At 39.8% G+C, this 17,496-nt stretch overlaps 1 protein-coding gene across 4 annotated transcripts in view; it reads left to right on the forward strand.

Moving 5' to 3' along the window:
• The window catches only part of MPPED1 (metallophosphoesterase domain containing 1), an 81,334-nt gene that overhangs the window by 16,324 nt on the left and 47,514 nt on the right, over positions 1-17,496 (forward strand). For 2 of the 4 annotated variants that reach the window (XM_087969468.1, XM_087969469.1), the window contains exons 4-5: positions 38-219; positions 8,633-8,858. In XM_087969468.1, the coding sequence (XP_087825594.1) occupies positions 38-219; positions 8,633-8,858 (408 nt within the window). The remainder of the gene's footprint in view (positions 1-37; positions 220-8,632; positions 8,859-17,496) is intronic. The other 2 variants (XM_087969471.1, XM_087969470.1) reach the window with 2 other exon arrangements.

The following is a 17,496-nucleotide window of genomic DNA, read 5'->3' on the forward strand; positions in this document are numbered from 1 at the left end:
AAAGCATCTATATTTGTCTCTCAAACTTTATACGTAGGGTAGATCCTGTTCCACACGATGCTCCCAGACCTCCAGGGTACACCCGTTTTGTTTGTGTGTCTGATACTCACTCCAGAACAGACCCAATTCAAATGCCATATGGAGATGTTCTAATTCATGCTGGTGATTTCACTGAATTGGGACTTCCTAGCGAAGTTAAAAAATTCAACGAATGGTTAGGTGAGTATCATGTAACAGATAATTATGAAAGACTGTTCCACTTGTTCAATCCCTTGATACCTTCCTTCAGGTACCTTGTAGATCAGGGGTGCGAAACTCAATTTCATTGAGGGCCGCATCAGGATTGTGTTTGACCTCGGGGGGGAGAGGTTGGGTGTGGCCAGCTTGACATCACTCGTCGAGGTTCTGTTTTCAGCCACGATGGCCTCCTACAGCTCTCTGCCAGCAAAACCTGAGCTCGGGGTGGCTGCAGATGGCCTGCCCGGGCTCCATTTTCGGCCATGATGGCCTCCTGCAGCCCTCTGCAGGCTTCCCCAAGCTCTGTTTTCGCTGGCAGAGGCACCGCAGGCTGGTCCTTCACTGTTTCCAGGGCATCCCCATGGGCCAGATCTAAGCACTCCACAGGCCGAATCCGGCCCACGGGTCTTCCAATTTACAACGAACAAGTTTACCCTCATTTAGAAGATTCCTCAGGTGGACCAAAGTGGAATAACAGAGCTCAGATAATTTGGTAGACTCTAGGATTGAGGCTGGAAGAAGCAGTGGTATAAAAAGGAAAACATAGGTGAACTGTACTTTAAAGGATCATTCCTATAATATCAGACTAGAGAAACATACCTGAAAATTATCAGATGAAGAACTGCTGGAGTCTTCTGCCCTTCTTTAGGCCCTAATGGAAATTCTAGAGGCAAAATGGAGGGAGTAGATACTGACTTGCAAAACTTACCATAATTCCAATTGTGAAATCCTAAGGTAAAACCTCAATTGTACCAATTAAGTCTGCACCTTATAGAACTCCTCTCTTATAGAAAGACAGAATATTGCAGAAAAGAGGAAAAAACTTTACAGGCAACAAACATCAGTGAAGATTATTTGCAATTTAGAGCCTGAACCACAAGGTCAGGATAAATGATCCCTTTATATCCTTTGTATTCCACCCATGGACTCTGCCTTAAAAGCTGAATGACATGATCACAAATACAAGACCTTAGGAAATTAATTGGAGCCAATCAATATCAAATGGAATCTATAGGCACTTTGTATTTTAAGTCTGAATTTATTTGGAAGTGGAAAAAGATATTTCAAAAAGTTTTCTAAATAATTCATAGATCAAGCATCTTTATCTTCAAATTATTTTTCATGAACTGCACTTGAACTAAGCATTCCAGTTTCCAAATATGGAAAAATCTCTCCAAGAAAGCACTACAAGAAAATATTGCCAGCTTTGCCCGTTTGAAAAAGATGGCAGTTTCCGTTCCATTTCAGGCAATGGGAGGCAAACTTACCTGAAAATGAATAGAAGTCTCATTCCATAAATAATTCCAAATTTATTGATTAGGTCAGGGGTGTCAAAATCTGGCCCGCCAAAATGCCCACCATAGCCACGCCCACCATGGCCATATCCACTATGACCATGACCATCCCCAGCCACACACATCTAGCCCCCCCCAAGGTCAAATACAACCTTGATGTGGCCCTCAACGAAATCGAGTTTGACACCCCTGCATTAGGTATTATTCTCATTATTCAGAGAGTTGTAAGCAGTCCAGCTGTATCCAAGCTTTTGCATAATATTCAACCATTTCTATTTGCCAGGTTGATGGGGATTGTGGGGATGATTTTGAAGCAGGCCGCTACACTGAACCCCAATTTAAGTGACAGAAAACACCCCCTTCCATCAATCAGCTCCCACACAGACTTAGAAAAAGCAGTCATCCCACAAAATTACAATGGGTGCATTTGCAGATACTATTTTCTTAGCAAATTCTTCATTTACCGCAGTAGATTTGGAAAGTTGCAGTCTTAATCACAGGCATTTGGAAGGAAATTCTAGAGATTTTAGTGAAATCTTTCAGGCAAATTGTCTTTGGTATAGAAGTACCTTTTTAGCACAGGCAATTATCTCTCTAAGATGTGTGTACCCTTTTCTATTCTGTTTATATAGATATATGGGCATGGCAAATCCATTTTGTGCTTTACATTTTTATTTAATTGCTTGCTTTTATGTGTTAGTAATGCTCAGATACAATAATTTAAAGACAACTTAAGAAGGTGTATTCATTTCCAGCGTTAATGTAAATTTCCCAGACTCTAGCCAACTGTTTAAACATAGAACTGTCAATGAGATGTTTAAAATGCAATCTCAGCAATGATATTATCTTTAGTGTATCACTCACTGCAGTATTCTAAAAGACTGAAATGATGAAAAGAAAGCTTTAAGTGGGCACTTATATGATTGCCACTTCGCTCATAGAATACTAAAATCTGTTCAACAAAATGCTTGGTGAAAAGTGAAACAATTCTGCTGTTAAGAAGCTTGCGTTTATGCCTTACTGAAGTTAATGTGGCATTTATTTTTAAACCTTCCTCACTTAATTAAATATTTAGAAGGATTTAGAAGTATACTGTATGTGGAAGTTGTGCAGATTATAAGAGACCAGTTTTTAAAAAAAATAATAAATATTTTGAGCTACTCAGTGTTCAAGGAATTGACTGCTTTTTATACTTGAGATAAAAAACACACATCCGTTCATCCATACAGTTGGTCCTTGACTTATAACAGTTCATTTATTCACTGTTCAAAGTTACAACAGCACTGAAAAAAGTTACTTACAATTAGTCCTTGCACTTACAACCATTACAGCATCTCCACAGTCATGTGATCAAAAATTGGTTGCTTGGCAACCAGCATATATTTACGACGACAGTTGGAGTGTCCTGGGGTCACCTGATCTCCATTTGTTACCTTCCCAGCTAGCTTCCGACAAGCAAGATCGATGGAGGAAACAGGATTAAGAGCTGTCGTGGCGCAGTGGTTAGAATGCTGTACTGCAGGCTACTTCTGCTGCCTGCCGGCTGCCTGCCTACAATTTGGCAGTTCAAATCTAAGCAGGCTCAAGGTTGACTCAGCCTTCCATCCTTCTGGGGTGGTAAAATGAGGACTCAGATTGTTGGGGGCAATAGGCTGACTTTGTAAACCGCTTAGAGAGGGCTGTAAAGCACTGTGAAGCAGTATACGGTATGTGCTATTGCTAAGTGCTATTGCTATTTGCTTAATGACCTTATGATTCATGAACAACTGCAGTGATTCACTTTACAACTGTAGCAAAAAAAAAGTAATAAAACTGGGCATGATTTACTTAACAACCACCTTGCTTACAACAGAAATTTTGGTCCCAGCTGTGCTCATAAGTCAAGAACTGCCTGTATTGATAATTATTTACAGTACTGCTTCATCTCGCAACTCTCATTTCAATCCACCAACATAAAAGAAGTTTTATCCTTGGATTAACTTTGTCTGTAAAAAGAAAAACAAATACTGTTTTTATTCTCTAAATATAAAATTTAAAAAATTACTTAAGCTTTTAAGTTTTTGATGAAAGTTTCACTGTTCCTCAAAGCAAAACAAGGGGAAGTGATTCATGCCAGCCATTTATTTACATCCTGAAGATGACTTGATATCAGGCTGAGTCTGCCCTGGAAAATGAGTGAAGGAAAAAAAAGCACAGAAGACATTAGAAATAGGGGCCTCCATAAATTTCATCCCTGCATTTGCGTCCTCAGAAAATTCGACCATAGCATCTTGACTGCTTTAAACAAAGAATTTTTTTTTAACATATATTAGATGTTGGGCCAATTCGATTATTAGATAGAGACCTCCTAATCTGAAATATTTGTTTATATATTTTTCTTGCTAAATAAGGATGAGAAAGTTTATAACTATTTACAAAACTGTTATGTAAGGGGAGGAAAATTTATCAGGGTTTTTTCTTTTCTTTTGAGCATCCAGCAAGGATGGATTTTTAAAAAATATATGTTTAATGTTACATGTTTGGGTGATTTTTTTTCCTTTTTTTCCTTTTATGTACACATTTTGTTGTTGTTTCTGTTGAATGGATGTTTTTTCTGTTCTGTATTTTATTCCTATTGATAAAACATGCTAAATATATTTATTATAAATATATTTATTTTAAAAAAGAAAGAAAATGTGGCCATAGCTTCTATCAAGAGTACTGTAAAATACTAACATGGATTTTAAGCATTTTACATACAGTACAATGGATTCTTATAGTTTCCCATCAGTATATCAGTATCAGGATAGAGTTACACTAGCCACATTTAGAATAAGTCCCCCGAAAAATGACTCAGTCATGCCCAGATTTAATGCTACCAAATTTAATGAAGATAACTGGAATCAGGATAGAATTAGTCAAAATTAAAACATTAACATTAAGGCCGAACGTCTGTCTTCATATCCAAGAGTAGATCTCAATGAGCACAATGGAATTACATTTGAGTAAAGTTTTGCACATTTTTCTTTGTTTCATTCAGTCGTGTCTGATTCTTGGAGATTGTCTGGATAAGTGAAGATTTATATTCTTGAAAGCCTCTTCTTCATACTTTTCCTCATACTTTTCCTCATACTTTTCCAATAGGGTTGCTATTTACAGCAGTTTTAAACTGTTTGCCTCAACTGGCACCAGATGGAAATAAATTGTGGTCTAGATTTCAATCCATTCCTCAGCATCGACCAATTATTCCATGCTGATGGTGATTGCCATGGCCCTGATTGGTGAATTCATCTGCTTCTTTGCCCTTCCCACCTATGCTAGGAAAGCAAGCACCAATAGCTTTCATTTCCATGAGTTAGGTCTTTGAGATGGTGCTTTTCATTGATAGATTTTTGAGTGACTCTCTTCCTCCCATTCAGTGTGTTGGACACTTTCAGTTTGGAACTTGTAGACATTTAATGATCCCATAATCCCTTGCGGGGTGGAGTCTGGGCAACTGAATGGAACTAGCAGAGTGTTTTAATGGCCGGATGCCCTTCCTGTTGCCAATGAGGAGTTTTGTTTGTTTGTTTGTTTGTGAGGCGAGAGCTTCACCTCTAGGCCATTGCACCACTCAACTTGTAGACATTTAAATATGAAAGAAGATACCACCATTTAACCTTCCTATTAGTTGGAATAGAAAGAGAAATTGGATGGACTCTTGTCTATTTCATGTAAATAAAAGGAAAGGGATGGGGGACACTTTTCCTCCAAACTTGTAAAAAAAAAGTCAATCCACTGTGGGAAAGAATCCTTTCATGCTGCTTATGCCTGCAGAAGTATTTTTTGACATAGAACAGAATGTCTTCTTCAAGGACAGGAATTATTTGAAGACAATGTTGTGTATTATTGTCTTCTAGAAACCATTACTGGACTGTACTCAACCCTGACCAAGCAGCATCTGTAGATGAGCCCTCAGAAGTACAGGAAACTGTCTTGTCTTAACTCAAATTATAATTAGGAATGAAGTAATAATATTTTATTCATACTCACCTTTTCTATTCAGCCAGAATGAGAAAAGTGTTATGTGTAAAACATATGCAAAGGAAGAAAAAACAAAACATAATGTACAACATTTATAAAAATAAAAATCATGACAAAATAAACTGCAGAAAGACTATTAACCATACAAATTTGCCTATTTGAAAAATTGTGGCTAAATATTTTGGTAAGGGGAATTAATCCCATGATTCTCCATTTTGAAAGGAAACTTTCCAAGTTATTAATGGCTGTGGGAAAGACTAAGAAAACTATTTTGCAAAGACATCAGAACTGAAGTTGTTAATTGATAAGCCTGACATATCTGTAACCACCATATTGATTGCAGCTGCCACTATAATAAATGTACAGTAGCTGTATGTTTAGAGGAATTTATTCAAATAACCCACATAAACACAGTCACTGAAGCAATAACACCAGCTAGCTTGAAGTAGTTATGTTTGATGGATGGTTATCTTAGATGGCTGAAAAATATTTAGAAATAACAATGGGAATAAAGTCGTGAACATAAATTTAGCACACTTCTTTACATCTGTCAGAGATTTAAGAATAGCAGCTCAAAACCTGTATCCTAGATAGATATGTGAAAAACTGTGGGATGTTGAAATGTAAAAAGTACTCAAGTAATTTCAATGTATCTGAAAAGGAACATGATGATTTGCAACAAAGAAATCATTTGCTGCAAAACATCTTTAATTCATTTAAATATTTAAATTTATGATATAATTATCCTGCGTGCCCTGGGTATTTATGCAGTAATTGTGAGATGAGGCTATTTCAAAAGTCTGTGCAATACAGTCACCAGAGGAGTACCTGTTCTGTTATTTCTAAAATCACAAAGGCATTGGCTCTCAGATGAGGGAAGGGCATGAGAGTGTGTCAGAGTTAAGGTCTGCTGATGGTTAGGCTACTTCAAAATTAGTTAAGTTCACCCTAGGGTATCTATGAGAATACCTGTTTGATTCTCTGGCAGTAAAGGTTGGGAATCTGGCTAGATCCAGTTGGCACTCTGTGTCTGCTACACATTTTTAATAAGTGCTTTGACCTGATCATATCCCATGCCAAGTAGGAGACTTGGAGAGAAGTCCAAGGTTAGGTTTTAGTTGCCAGGGCCTTCTTGTATGTAGACTGAAAATCTTTCATCATAGTTGGGAGATGCTAGGGGGGAAAAGAGATAGTTTGAATTCGTAGTTGAGTATGATAGCAATAGCATTTAGACTTATATACCACTTCATGGTGCTTTATAGACCTCTCTAAGCGGTTTATAGAGTCAACATATTGCCCCCAACAATCTGGGACATAATTTTACTCACCTCGGAAGGATGGAAGGCTGACTAAATCTTGAGCCTGGTGAGATTCGAATTGCCAAATTGCAGTCAGCCGGCAGTCAGCAGAAGTAGTCTGCAGTACTGCATTCTAACCACTGCGCCACTGCAGCTCATCCACACTCTAGCTTCCACTTTCATGAAGCCTGTGTCCAGTGCTCAGGGTATCATTATATTTTGAGGCTTGAAGGGCCAATCTTAAAATTTGGATTGAACAAGTTCTAATTGTGCAAAATTGGGGAAGAGGCCCAGATGAACATCATAAGGAAATTGTACTATTGGCTTGTCTTCAAATAATTTGAATGCTGCATGTTTGTAGTGCTCGTACGTTGTTTTGAAGAATTTAAAGATGATAGACAAGTTCTCCTCTTTGCATTTTCAGCAGTGTTGTCCCCATGGAGTTACCTACTGCTGGCAGAATGAAGGACTATTCCCATAAATTTGAAACAGAAGCTCTGCTCACTCATGGGGCCATTTATGCTATAGGGGGTAGCTCTTGGGCCTTTTAGCAAATGCCATGGTTTTAGTTGTCTGGAATTCTAGCTGGTCTTCTTTGCAGTACAATCTTAGTTCTCCCAGTGTTCTTTTAAGACCAGTAATCAGGGGTGGGGATTCAAATTTTTTAACAGCCAGTTCTGTGGGCGTGGCTTAGTTGGTGGGCGTGGCTAACTCAATATCATTCACATTGAGGCACGCATCTCCTCACCTGGCCTCTCGTGACTGTGGGGATGCTGCAACAGTTGTAAGTGTGAAAAATGGTCATAAGTCACTTTTTTCAGTGCCATTGTAACTTTGAATGGTCACTCTACACAAGCAAAGTACCAGCAAAGGAGGGGAAAAAAACTCCAGAGAAGTTCCTGAGACAGGAAGTCTAGTCCTGCCAAGAATGTAATAAGGGTTAACGGAGAGGCAGTTTCTGTAAGCAACACCAGAATGTTTCCTTCCTGCCTTCCTTACAGGATTAGACCAGTAATTTCTTCTAACAACCGGTTCTCCGAACTGCTTAGAATGTTAACAACTGGTTCTAGCGAATAGGTGCGAACTGGTAGAATCCCACCCCTGACAGTAATACTTGAAAGTAATACTTCCAATAATTTCTTGAAAGTATTGCTCCAACCTCTGCATTGAGTAGAATAGAGATGTGACTTCCAACAAGTGTTGGAAAGTGAATGTTTATGTCGAAGGGGATGGCCCATCATGTTGATACAGAATTTGAATAAGAGTGGTGCCAATATGCAGGTGAAGTAGGTTGATCATGTATTTAAAAATATACAGTTATCCCAATGACTTTAGCTTGGCTCATTGTATGAGAGCTCAAATTAAAGTAGTGGTGAAGTTTAGATGAGGAAGACCGGGGTTTTTTTCTGACTCAGCCCTCAAGCTATTTTGGGCCACTCATGCTCAGGGATAAACTAAAGGGGGATTCGAACATACTTCACTGTGAGTTTTCGAGAGGAAAAGCAAGATATAAATGCAAAACAGTTGCCTAACTTCACCAGTGCAGTCCTAATTCTAAGTATAGTATATTTCATCTTTAGTCTTTCTTTGGAGTGTCCAGATACATCTTCAGCACAATTTAGAATAAATGAATTTAAGTTACAGTTCCTAGAATTTCCTGGCTGGATAAAGTGCCTATTCTGGAAATTGTTATCCTATCACACAACACATTGGAAAGATTGGCATGGTTTTATGTCATTTAGAATAAAAAAAATCCCACAAACGTAACACTGAACAAATGCCTATTTTTCTCCTTTTTAGGTAGCCTACCATATGAATACAAGATTGTGATAGCAGGTAATCATGAGCTGACATTCGATCAAGAATTCATGGCAGACTTAATCAAGCAGGACTTTTATTATTTTCCCTCAGTATCCAAACTGAAGCCAGAAAGTTATGAAAATGTGCAGTCTCTCTTAACGAACTGCATATACCTGCAGGATTCAGAAGTAACAGTTAGAGGCTTCAGGATATATGGTTCTCCATGGTAAGTATTTAAAACCTTGATTGTGTTGATCAGCAAAGACATTTCCTGTTTGTATTTTAATGGTTATACAACAGCAATGGCATTTGCCACACTGTAGACTGTTATATATTGATTGGTAAAGTAATGGATTTAAACACTTTTAATTAACTGAAAAGGTGCCCCTGGTGAATCAAGCAAAGACACAGATAGACACTGTTAATTGCAAATGGCAAGTCCATTTTTCAAAAGTTGTTTTTTCTTCTTTTACATACACAAATGTGTTTCATTTGAAGTGATAATGTCCTGTTATGTAATTTGTGTTTCATCTCAAAGTATGCTTCAGAGAAATTGTTCTGTCCCCAAACAGAAAGGCTAATCAATTAAAAGTAGTTAAAATCACTAACTAATAAATTAAAAGGAGTGCTTAATTGATTGCCATTTCATTAGTTCACTGCAGGAAAAAGAAATTAACTAAAGTTCACAGGTAGAATGTAATGCCAACTTCACTAAAAGTCCCATATTTAAACCGTAGTCAATTCCAGGTAGAAACTCTAGAGTTGTTGATTTAGACCAAAGTTAACATATAATCTGAAAGTGATGCACTGAGTAATGAGATGCAACACTACATACAATACTTCCTTGAATCAGATTGCATTTCTCACTTTTAAAAATGTTTGATTCCAAGAGCTTATGAGGAATTCAGCTTATGTGGAATTTCAGTTATATGGAAGTCAATGGCACATTAAGCCATATTATGGTAAACAAAAAGAGATTTATTATGGCATAAGCATGGGATGCTATTAATCATGCCCCTGTGCAAAAGTAGATGAGATATTTGCTATGTGTGAAATTCATCTTCCGATATTACAATGTCTTCTTTTGCTAAATTCAATGGAAGGGAGACGGGTTAAACTTTTTTGCCTGCAATCATTCCTTGATGCAGCTCCATGCCTAGAATGGTTATTAGCCATGGAGGCCAAGGCATGATAAAGCTACTATATCCTTCCATTGCTATAACTGAGTGGAGAAATTTGTGTCAGAGATTTACATTCTCTCCCACTATCCTCAAGAGCTGTTCTACTTTGTAGGTGTCATTAGTGATCGTGAAAAAGATGCTGATACTATTTACATATTTTGGCTAATAATTTTGGCTGTTGATAGGTTCCAAGGTTGTGCAAAGCCTTTGATAGAGGGACTTTGCAAAGCACATTCATTGAAACAAAATATGTCCATTCCAGCCATATCCTTTGCAAATCAAATGTTCTCCTTGGCTAGCTCTGTATATCCATCCATGCACTGCTGGTTTGTTTCAGAGAGACCCAGTGAAAGAGTTGTCTGAATCTGCACATGATGATAAGCAGGACTACATTCTAAATTTAATTAAATTACTTACTATTGTAAGCTGCCCATAGTTATTGTGAGGTTAGATGGGCAGCTAATCGATTTTACAAATATATAAATAAAAAACAGTTGTCCAACTCTTGAAAAAGGATACGGCTGCTTTAATAATTTGAAGAGAGCTGTTTCTTCATGCTAATACACTCTGAAAGGCCTCTCTCAATTGCTGAGAGTGGTCTAAAAAGACCCAAATGTTCATAAATTCAGAAGGAAAAGGAGCAGGGGAGGGCGTCAAAAATTTTAGCAACTGGTTCTCTGCCTGGTTACTGGGTGGATGTGGCCATGGTGAGCATGGCCTAGTTGGCCTCCTGCACCATGGGGGGGGGGGCGTTTTCACCCTTCCCGGGCTCTGGAGGCTTTCCTCAAGCTTCCGGGAGGATGAAAACGGCCTCCCCAGGCTCCGGAGGCCCTCTGGAGGCCAAAAACAGGCTCGTTTCCGCCTTCCGGAGGCTCCAGGAAGCCCATTTTTCACCCTTCCTGAGTTCTGTGTGAGCCCTGTACTTACCTGGGATCCAAAACAGGCTGCGTGGGGACTCCTGGGAGGGGCAGGTTGGGAAGGACAGAGCCAGCCAGGGTGAGATTTGCCAGTTCACCAAACTGGCCATAAAATTCACTACAGGTTTAGCTACGGATTCGCCCGAACCAGGCCGAACCTGTAGCAGTCCATCCCTGAAAAGGAGTGTAGAATTGAACCACAAACTCATGAAATGCAGTAAGCTAGATCTGTGATCTGTAGGAGGTTGGTTAAAATTTACCCTCACTTGTCTGATGCTATCTTCTGGATCTTTATAAGAAGCTATCTGTTGCATGACAGGTATGTCTCAGATATTATTTCATATCGATAATGTCACTCCCTTTCTTTTCTGCACTGGGTACCCTAAAATTATCTAGCTTGCTTCTTTAAAAAAATTATGTAGTCATTTTTTCTAGACTGAGAGGAATAACATTTCCTTTCTTAAAATTAGCATCTGCTAATGAAGAAATCTCATTAATCCTTTTGTTCAAAAGGGGAATTTTGTACTAAGCCCAGCTTCCCAATTAAAAATAATATTTAATACCTGTAAAGCAGCAGGTTCTTCTTTAGAAAGATCTGTGGTGTAATAAAACAGTTTGTAAGATGTATGTTGCTCTTAAAAAACACATGAAACAAATGGAAAAATTCAGGCAATTTATATAGCCCACACAGTGCCCCAAAGAAGAAAGTACAGAATGTTCTACGGAATGAAGAATTTTGACCCTTTTTCAATGACCAATTTCCATTTAAAAACAACCCAATTTACAGTATTATATGGCTGATAAAATTGATATAAAACCCTTTGTGAAGTAGCTGGTAGAAATCTCAGGAGCTGGAATTGTGATTAAATAAAATTTCTTGTGATCATGAGATGGGGCTTAAATGCACTACTCATCATTCTTTCTCCTGATAAAATTATTCAGCTTTACTATAATGAAAATCTCAGACGAACACAGCTTTTCTCCCCTTTGGAGCCAGCCTTGATTCTTTTAGTGCAGTATCTATATATAGTGCTAAGTCCGGATAACTAAAGGTTATATCAGAAATCGTGTGTAAAATTTTTAAGGAATGCCTTTAATTCAATGGACCTTGGCTAAAACGACCACATCAAAGCAGATTCGTGGATCGAAATGGGGACCCGATTTGAAGCAATCCATTGAATCAGGGATTTCCAACGGGTTTTCCACAAAGCCTTTTCTAATTTTGTTCTGCTGTTTCCATGCTTGTTCGAAACAATCCTACATGAAACACCTCAGCTTTGCTTCCACTTATGGAGAAGGTGGTGTGAGGGCTGTCTTTTGCTAGTGTGAATATGCGTGTTATGAGGAATAAATAAACAGAATGTAAACTTAAGACAATTTTACAGTAGCTTTTTAGATAAATTGGAAGTCACAACAGATTAGGAAGCAGAAAGAAATCACAGTCACCCTAGAGCAGTGATAGCTAACCTTTTCGGCACCGAGTGCCCAAAGCACATGCACATGTGAGTATCCCCAAAATGCAATGCGTGCATATCCCCCGTGCATGTGCCCCACTCCACACATGCGTCCCCCCCATGTGTCCCACCTCAAACGCATGTGCAGCAGAGACTCAAAGAGCAGCTGGCCAGTGGGAGGTACATGCACGTGCGCAGCACAGCTGAGCTGGGGCGATGGCTCGTGTGCCCACAGAGGGGACTCTGCGTTTCACCTCAGGCAAGCGTACCATAGGTTTGCCATCATAGCCGTAGAGTCAGAGGTGGTATTCAGGTTCTGACCAGTTCTGGAAAACCAGTAGCAGAAATTTTGAGTAGTTCAGAGAGAACTGGCAAATACCACCTCTGATTGGAGATTTTACAGTATCCTTCCCCTGCCATGCCCACCAAGCCACGCCCACAGAACCGGTAGTAAAAATTTTTGAATCCCATCACTGCCTGGAGTGTCCAAAAGTCCAAATGGTGACCACGATGACAATAATCAGAGGTCTTCTGTGTTGCATATGACACCCATTTACAAACGAGCTTCAATAGCACCATTGCAGCCACCATTTGGACTTTTTAAAAAATCACATCCTGTGGTCAGACTTCATGGACACACCTCAGTATATATTCTCTAAGTGAGAGTAACCCTTTAAATGCAATAGAAATTTTCAGGATTGAAATTTGGCATTCGTTATCCTACTGCTCATAGTCCTACATAGTATAAATTTAAAACCTTGTAGGCTTTAATTGTATCCATTTATTTCAATTAGCCAGATTATTTTGTATTTTCTCTGTATATACCTGCTGGGTGGCAATTCCACATTCCAAGCTGGTTGAGTATCTGTCTCTGTGCACTGATTTTCAGTGGGAAGTTAAGATTGGCTTCCCAATTCTGAGGAGAATTTGTATTATCCTCAGATATAATTTTACCTACTTAATGCTTGGAATTAATTTTGTGGAATAGATTTAAATTAGTATTTGTGAGCATTCCGGTATCTTTCTTGCTATCTCCATAGTTTGTAATAACGGAAATCCAAATTCAGAAAGAAGTAGAGAAAAGCACTATCAAAAACAGAACTGGAAGTTACTTTAAAGAATATATTCTGCATTACTAGAAGGATAGAAAATGTTACACAACTTCAGTTTCTTCAAATACAGTAATGATGGCAGATACGATGAGGAAGGACATCTGACCTGCTATCAATAAAACAGTGGTTCCTCTTTAACTGACAAGTTCTGCTCAGACTTTGGAGAAGAATAGATTTACACTAGTGTAAGGTTATGGCCATTGTGTGTATGTAACAGTCTTAGCTGGTGTATCAGAAGTTCAAAGAAGAGGAGTTGGCAAATTTGACTGATTTGTTTTGGATGTTAAAAGGAGATGTTAAATGGAGCTTATTGCTATCTTTCAGAATTTGATACTGCTTGTGGAAGCTAAATTATGTTAAGAATATCATATTTTAATTATTCACTGGATAATGTATAAGTGACTTCACTGTAGGTGTCCAAATAAATAATTGCAGTTATTCATGTACCTGAACAAAATAAATTCTAGATGTTCAAGAATTCTAGATGCTCTAAAGCAGGGGTGTCAAACTGGCAGTCCGTGGGCCAGATGCGTCATGTGCAGGCCACGCCCATCCCAGCTCCGTGAAGGAAAAAGACATAGCAAAACGTCATGTGGTGGCAACGTGACACTGCTCTGCCGCGCAAATCAGCTATGCGCTAACAAAAAGACATAAAGCACAGGAAGAAGCAGGGGTGGGTGGGCAGGCCCATATGCTCATCAGAGCAAACCAGTTCGGAGCCAGCTGATTGTCAAGGGGTTCGCCTGAACCGGTCCGAACCGGGAGAATCCCATCCCTGGTTTTCTGTCAACCTGGAGAGAGGCATATAGTAGGTTCTATCAGGGGTAGAATTCTACCGGTTCGGACCAGTTCTATAGAACCGGTTGTTATGATTCTGCGCAGTTCAGAGAACTGGCAAATCGTGCCCTGGGCTGGTCCCAGCCCTCTCCACTTGCCCCTCCCCACCCAGTCAGTCCTTATCACGTATGCGCAACATCATGTGCATGCCCAACATCGCTGACTGCATTGTCCCCCACCCAGTCACTCCTTAAGTTATTTCTTTCTCCTGACGATCAGCTGTTCCAATTATCAGCTGTGATGGGATCCCCCTTGATGTCTTACTGCTTTGCCCAGGAGGCAAAAAGGGGTGGGGGGAGGCGCAGGGGGGCATGGGAGAGGACGTGGGGGGGCTGCGCCCCTTGCGCTCCATTTTTTGCCTTCCTGGGCCCCAGGAAAGCTTCCTGGGAGAAAGAACGCCCCTCAGGAGGCTTCCCTGAGGCCCAGAAGGCCCAAAAACGGAGCATGGGGAGGGCGCACAGCTCCATTTTTTTGCCTTCCTGGGCCCCATGGAAGCCTTCTGGAAGCAAAAACACACACCCCAGAGGCTTCCCTGAGGCCCAGGAGCCAAAAAAATGGGGGGGGAGTGCTGCAAAGAAGCCACGCCCACCTAGCCACGCCCACAGAACCGGTTGTTAAAAAATTTGAATCCTACCCATGGTTCTGATTCACATTCTGACTAGTGTTTTTTCAAATTTTAATAAGTGACTTACCTGAGAGAATAGATGAGATACTCATTAAGTTTGCAAATGGAACAAAATGAGGTATGTTTGGACCTTAAAAGACTTAAGATTCAAAGGTTTTTGTTCATTCCTGTCCAACAAAATGCAGTTCAGTGCAGTTAGGTGATAACTGAAACTACCCTGGGGGACATATATGGGGTCCCCCTAACCAATTTGCTCAGATTGAAAAACCTACCTAGATAAGCAGGGAAATGTTTCAAACCAAAAGAAGGAAACTTCAGTTGCCATGATTCAACTTCCAGACATTCCATCAAATAGCTGCCTCATTCTGCAGCCTAAAAAACAAAGAAAAAATATATACAAATTGTCATATAAAGTAAAGGTAAAGGTTCCCCTCGCACATATGCTAGTCATTTCCGGCTCTAGGGGGCAGTGCTTATTGCCGTTATAAAGCTGAAGAGCTAGCACTGTCCAAAGATGTCTCCATGGTCATGTGGCCAGCATGACTAAATGCTGAAGGCGCACAGAACAGTTTACCTTCCCACCAAAGTGGTCCCTATTTTTCTACTTGCATTTTTACATGCTTTCGAACTGCTAGGTTGGCAGAAGTTGGGACAAGTAACGGGAGCTCACTCCATTACGTGGTGCTAGGGCTTTGATCCGCCAAACTGCCGATCTTTCTGATCGACAAGCTCAGCATCTTAGCCACTGAGCCACCGCGTCTCTTAATTGACCAAAACATGCATTTTACCAAAACATGCATTTTGAAGTAATGGTTTCTAGGTAATATGCATTTTCATGTGCATCTTTCCTGAATGAATAAATTATTCTGTGCAGAGTTCCCCAATGTAATAATTTTTGGTATCAGTTTTGAGCTGAATACTGCAGCGAAAAAGAATCTGGGGAAAAATGCAGGATTTGGGAATAATTAGGATCGAATTTGCATAGAAGTTCAGGAAATGTGAATTAGGTCAGTTTGCTTTATAAATGCTCCAAACCAGGTCTTAATTGTTAGTCCACTGTGTTTCTTCCTTTCCCTTTTCTCCCTAATGTTTCTTTTCATTATCCATTAAGATTACCTCCATAAAAAAAAATATATAACTTCAAGATTGATAGGTTAATTTCAGAATAAGGCCTTGATTTTATTTTATTTTGTCATTAATTATCTCTTGTTTATTTTCTCAACATTGCACAGATTTTGACTATTACTGAAATGTGCATCCATTAAAGTCAAATATTTATTTCATCACACGTGACATATTAAATATTTGTGGTCGTTCACACAGTAGGAAGTTCTAAAGAACAAATCTTTCTTGAAATGTATAGTGTAGTTTACTTTATTGTCATTGCACCACGTACAACGAAATTAAATGCCATCTTCAGTGTACATAAGAAAACTATAAAACTAAAACTAAAACACACATCCTTCACATTCTATACAATTGAATTGAAAACCTGATATTGCATTAAATTAATATTGCACTGTACAGTAGAATTCAATATAGTTACTGCCCTGAGATAGAAGCTATTTTTAAGCATATTTGTCCTTGTTTTTATTATTCTGTACTGTCTGCCAGATGGTAACAGTTCAAAAAAAAGGGTGCCCAGGATGAGATGGATCTTTGAGAATGTTTTGAACTTTCTTAAGGTGATGGGAGCTATAAAGCTCTTGCAACAGAGGTGGTATTCAGCAGGTTCTGACCAGTTCTGGAGAACCGGTAGTGGAAATTTTGAGTAGTTCGGAGAACCGGCAAATCCCACCCCTGACTGGCCCCACCCCCATGTATTCTCTGCCTCCCAAGTCCCAGCTGATCGGCTGGGTCTTCTTTTGTTGCCCTGCACAGGAGAACGTAGCTGGAAAGCAGGTTAGCGGGGTGGGGATGGAATAGGGGTTTTGCAGTAACTTCCCCCAGGAGCGGGGAGGGAATGGGGATTTTGCAGTATCCTTCCCCTGCCACGCCTACCAAGCCATGCCATGCCCATCAAGCCAATTAACCACAGAACTGGTAGTAAAAAAATTTAAATCCCACCTCTGATGTTAACCCTCTGAAGCGCTGTCCTATCTGCCACTGTGCAATTAGCAAACCATGCACAGTTGCAATATGTTAAGTGCAGTAAGGCCGAGGAGGTATGATTACCTAATCTGATCCTCTGAGAGCGGCCAGACAGGAAATCCATAATCCAAAGGCAGATTGAAAAAGATAGTTCAAGGTCCATTAGTTTAGACACTAGTCTATGTGGAAGAGTTGTGTTAAAGGCAGAATTAAAATCAAAATGTATTTTGATTATTAATGCTAAATATTGATCTGAATACTACATTGATGGGCTTTCTCTGAGCTCCGGTGATGGCCAGGGCCAATAGCTGGTTGGAGGGGATAATTGGGCTTTCTCCTTGGAGATATTGTACTGAGGCAGTTGGGAGATAGCATCAGCCAAAAGGTTCTTCCCACCCCCCCAAGAATGTAGGGCAGAGTGAAATTGAAATTGGTTGAAATATTGAGCCCACCATACTTGTTTTGGGGGTAATTTCCTGGGCGCCTTTAAGGCTTCTAGATTATTATGGTGTGTCCACATTTCAAAAGGGCTTTACTGTAAGCCTTCTAGGAAGCGTCTCCACGTAAGGAGTGCCCACCGCACAGTGTAAGCCTCCTTTTCCCAGACCTTCCACCTGTGCTTGGCATCGGACAACTTTTTAGAGGTG

This window comes from Notechis scutatus, chromosome 6 (assembly GCF_049901735.1).
Source record: "Notechis scutatus isolate UNSWTSFEM ecotype Mainland chromosome 6, rNotScu1.2, whole genome shotgun sequence".
Classification (NCBI taxonomy): Eukaryota; Metazoa; Chordata; class Lepidosauria; order Squamata; family Elapidae; genus Notechis; species Notechis scutatus.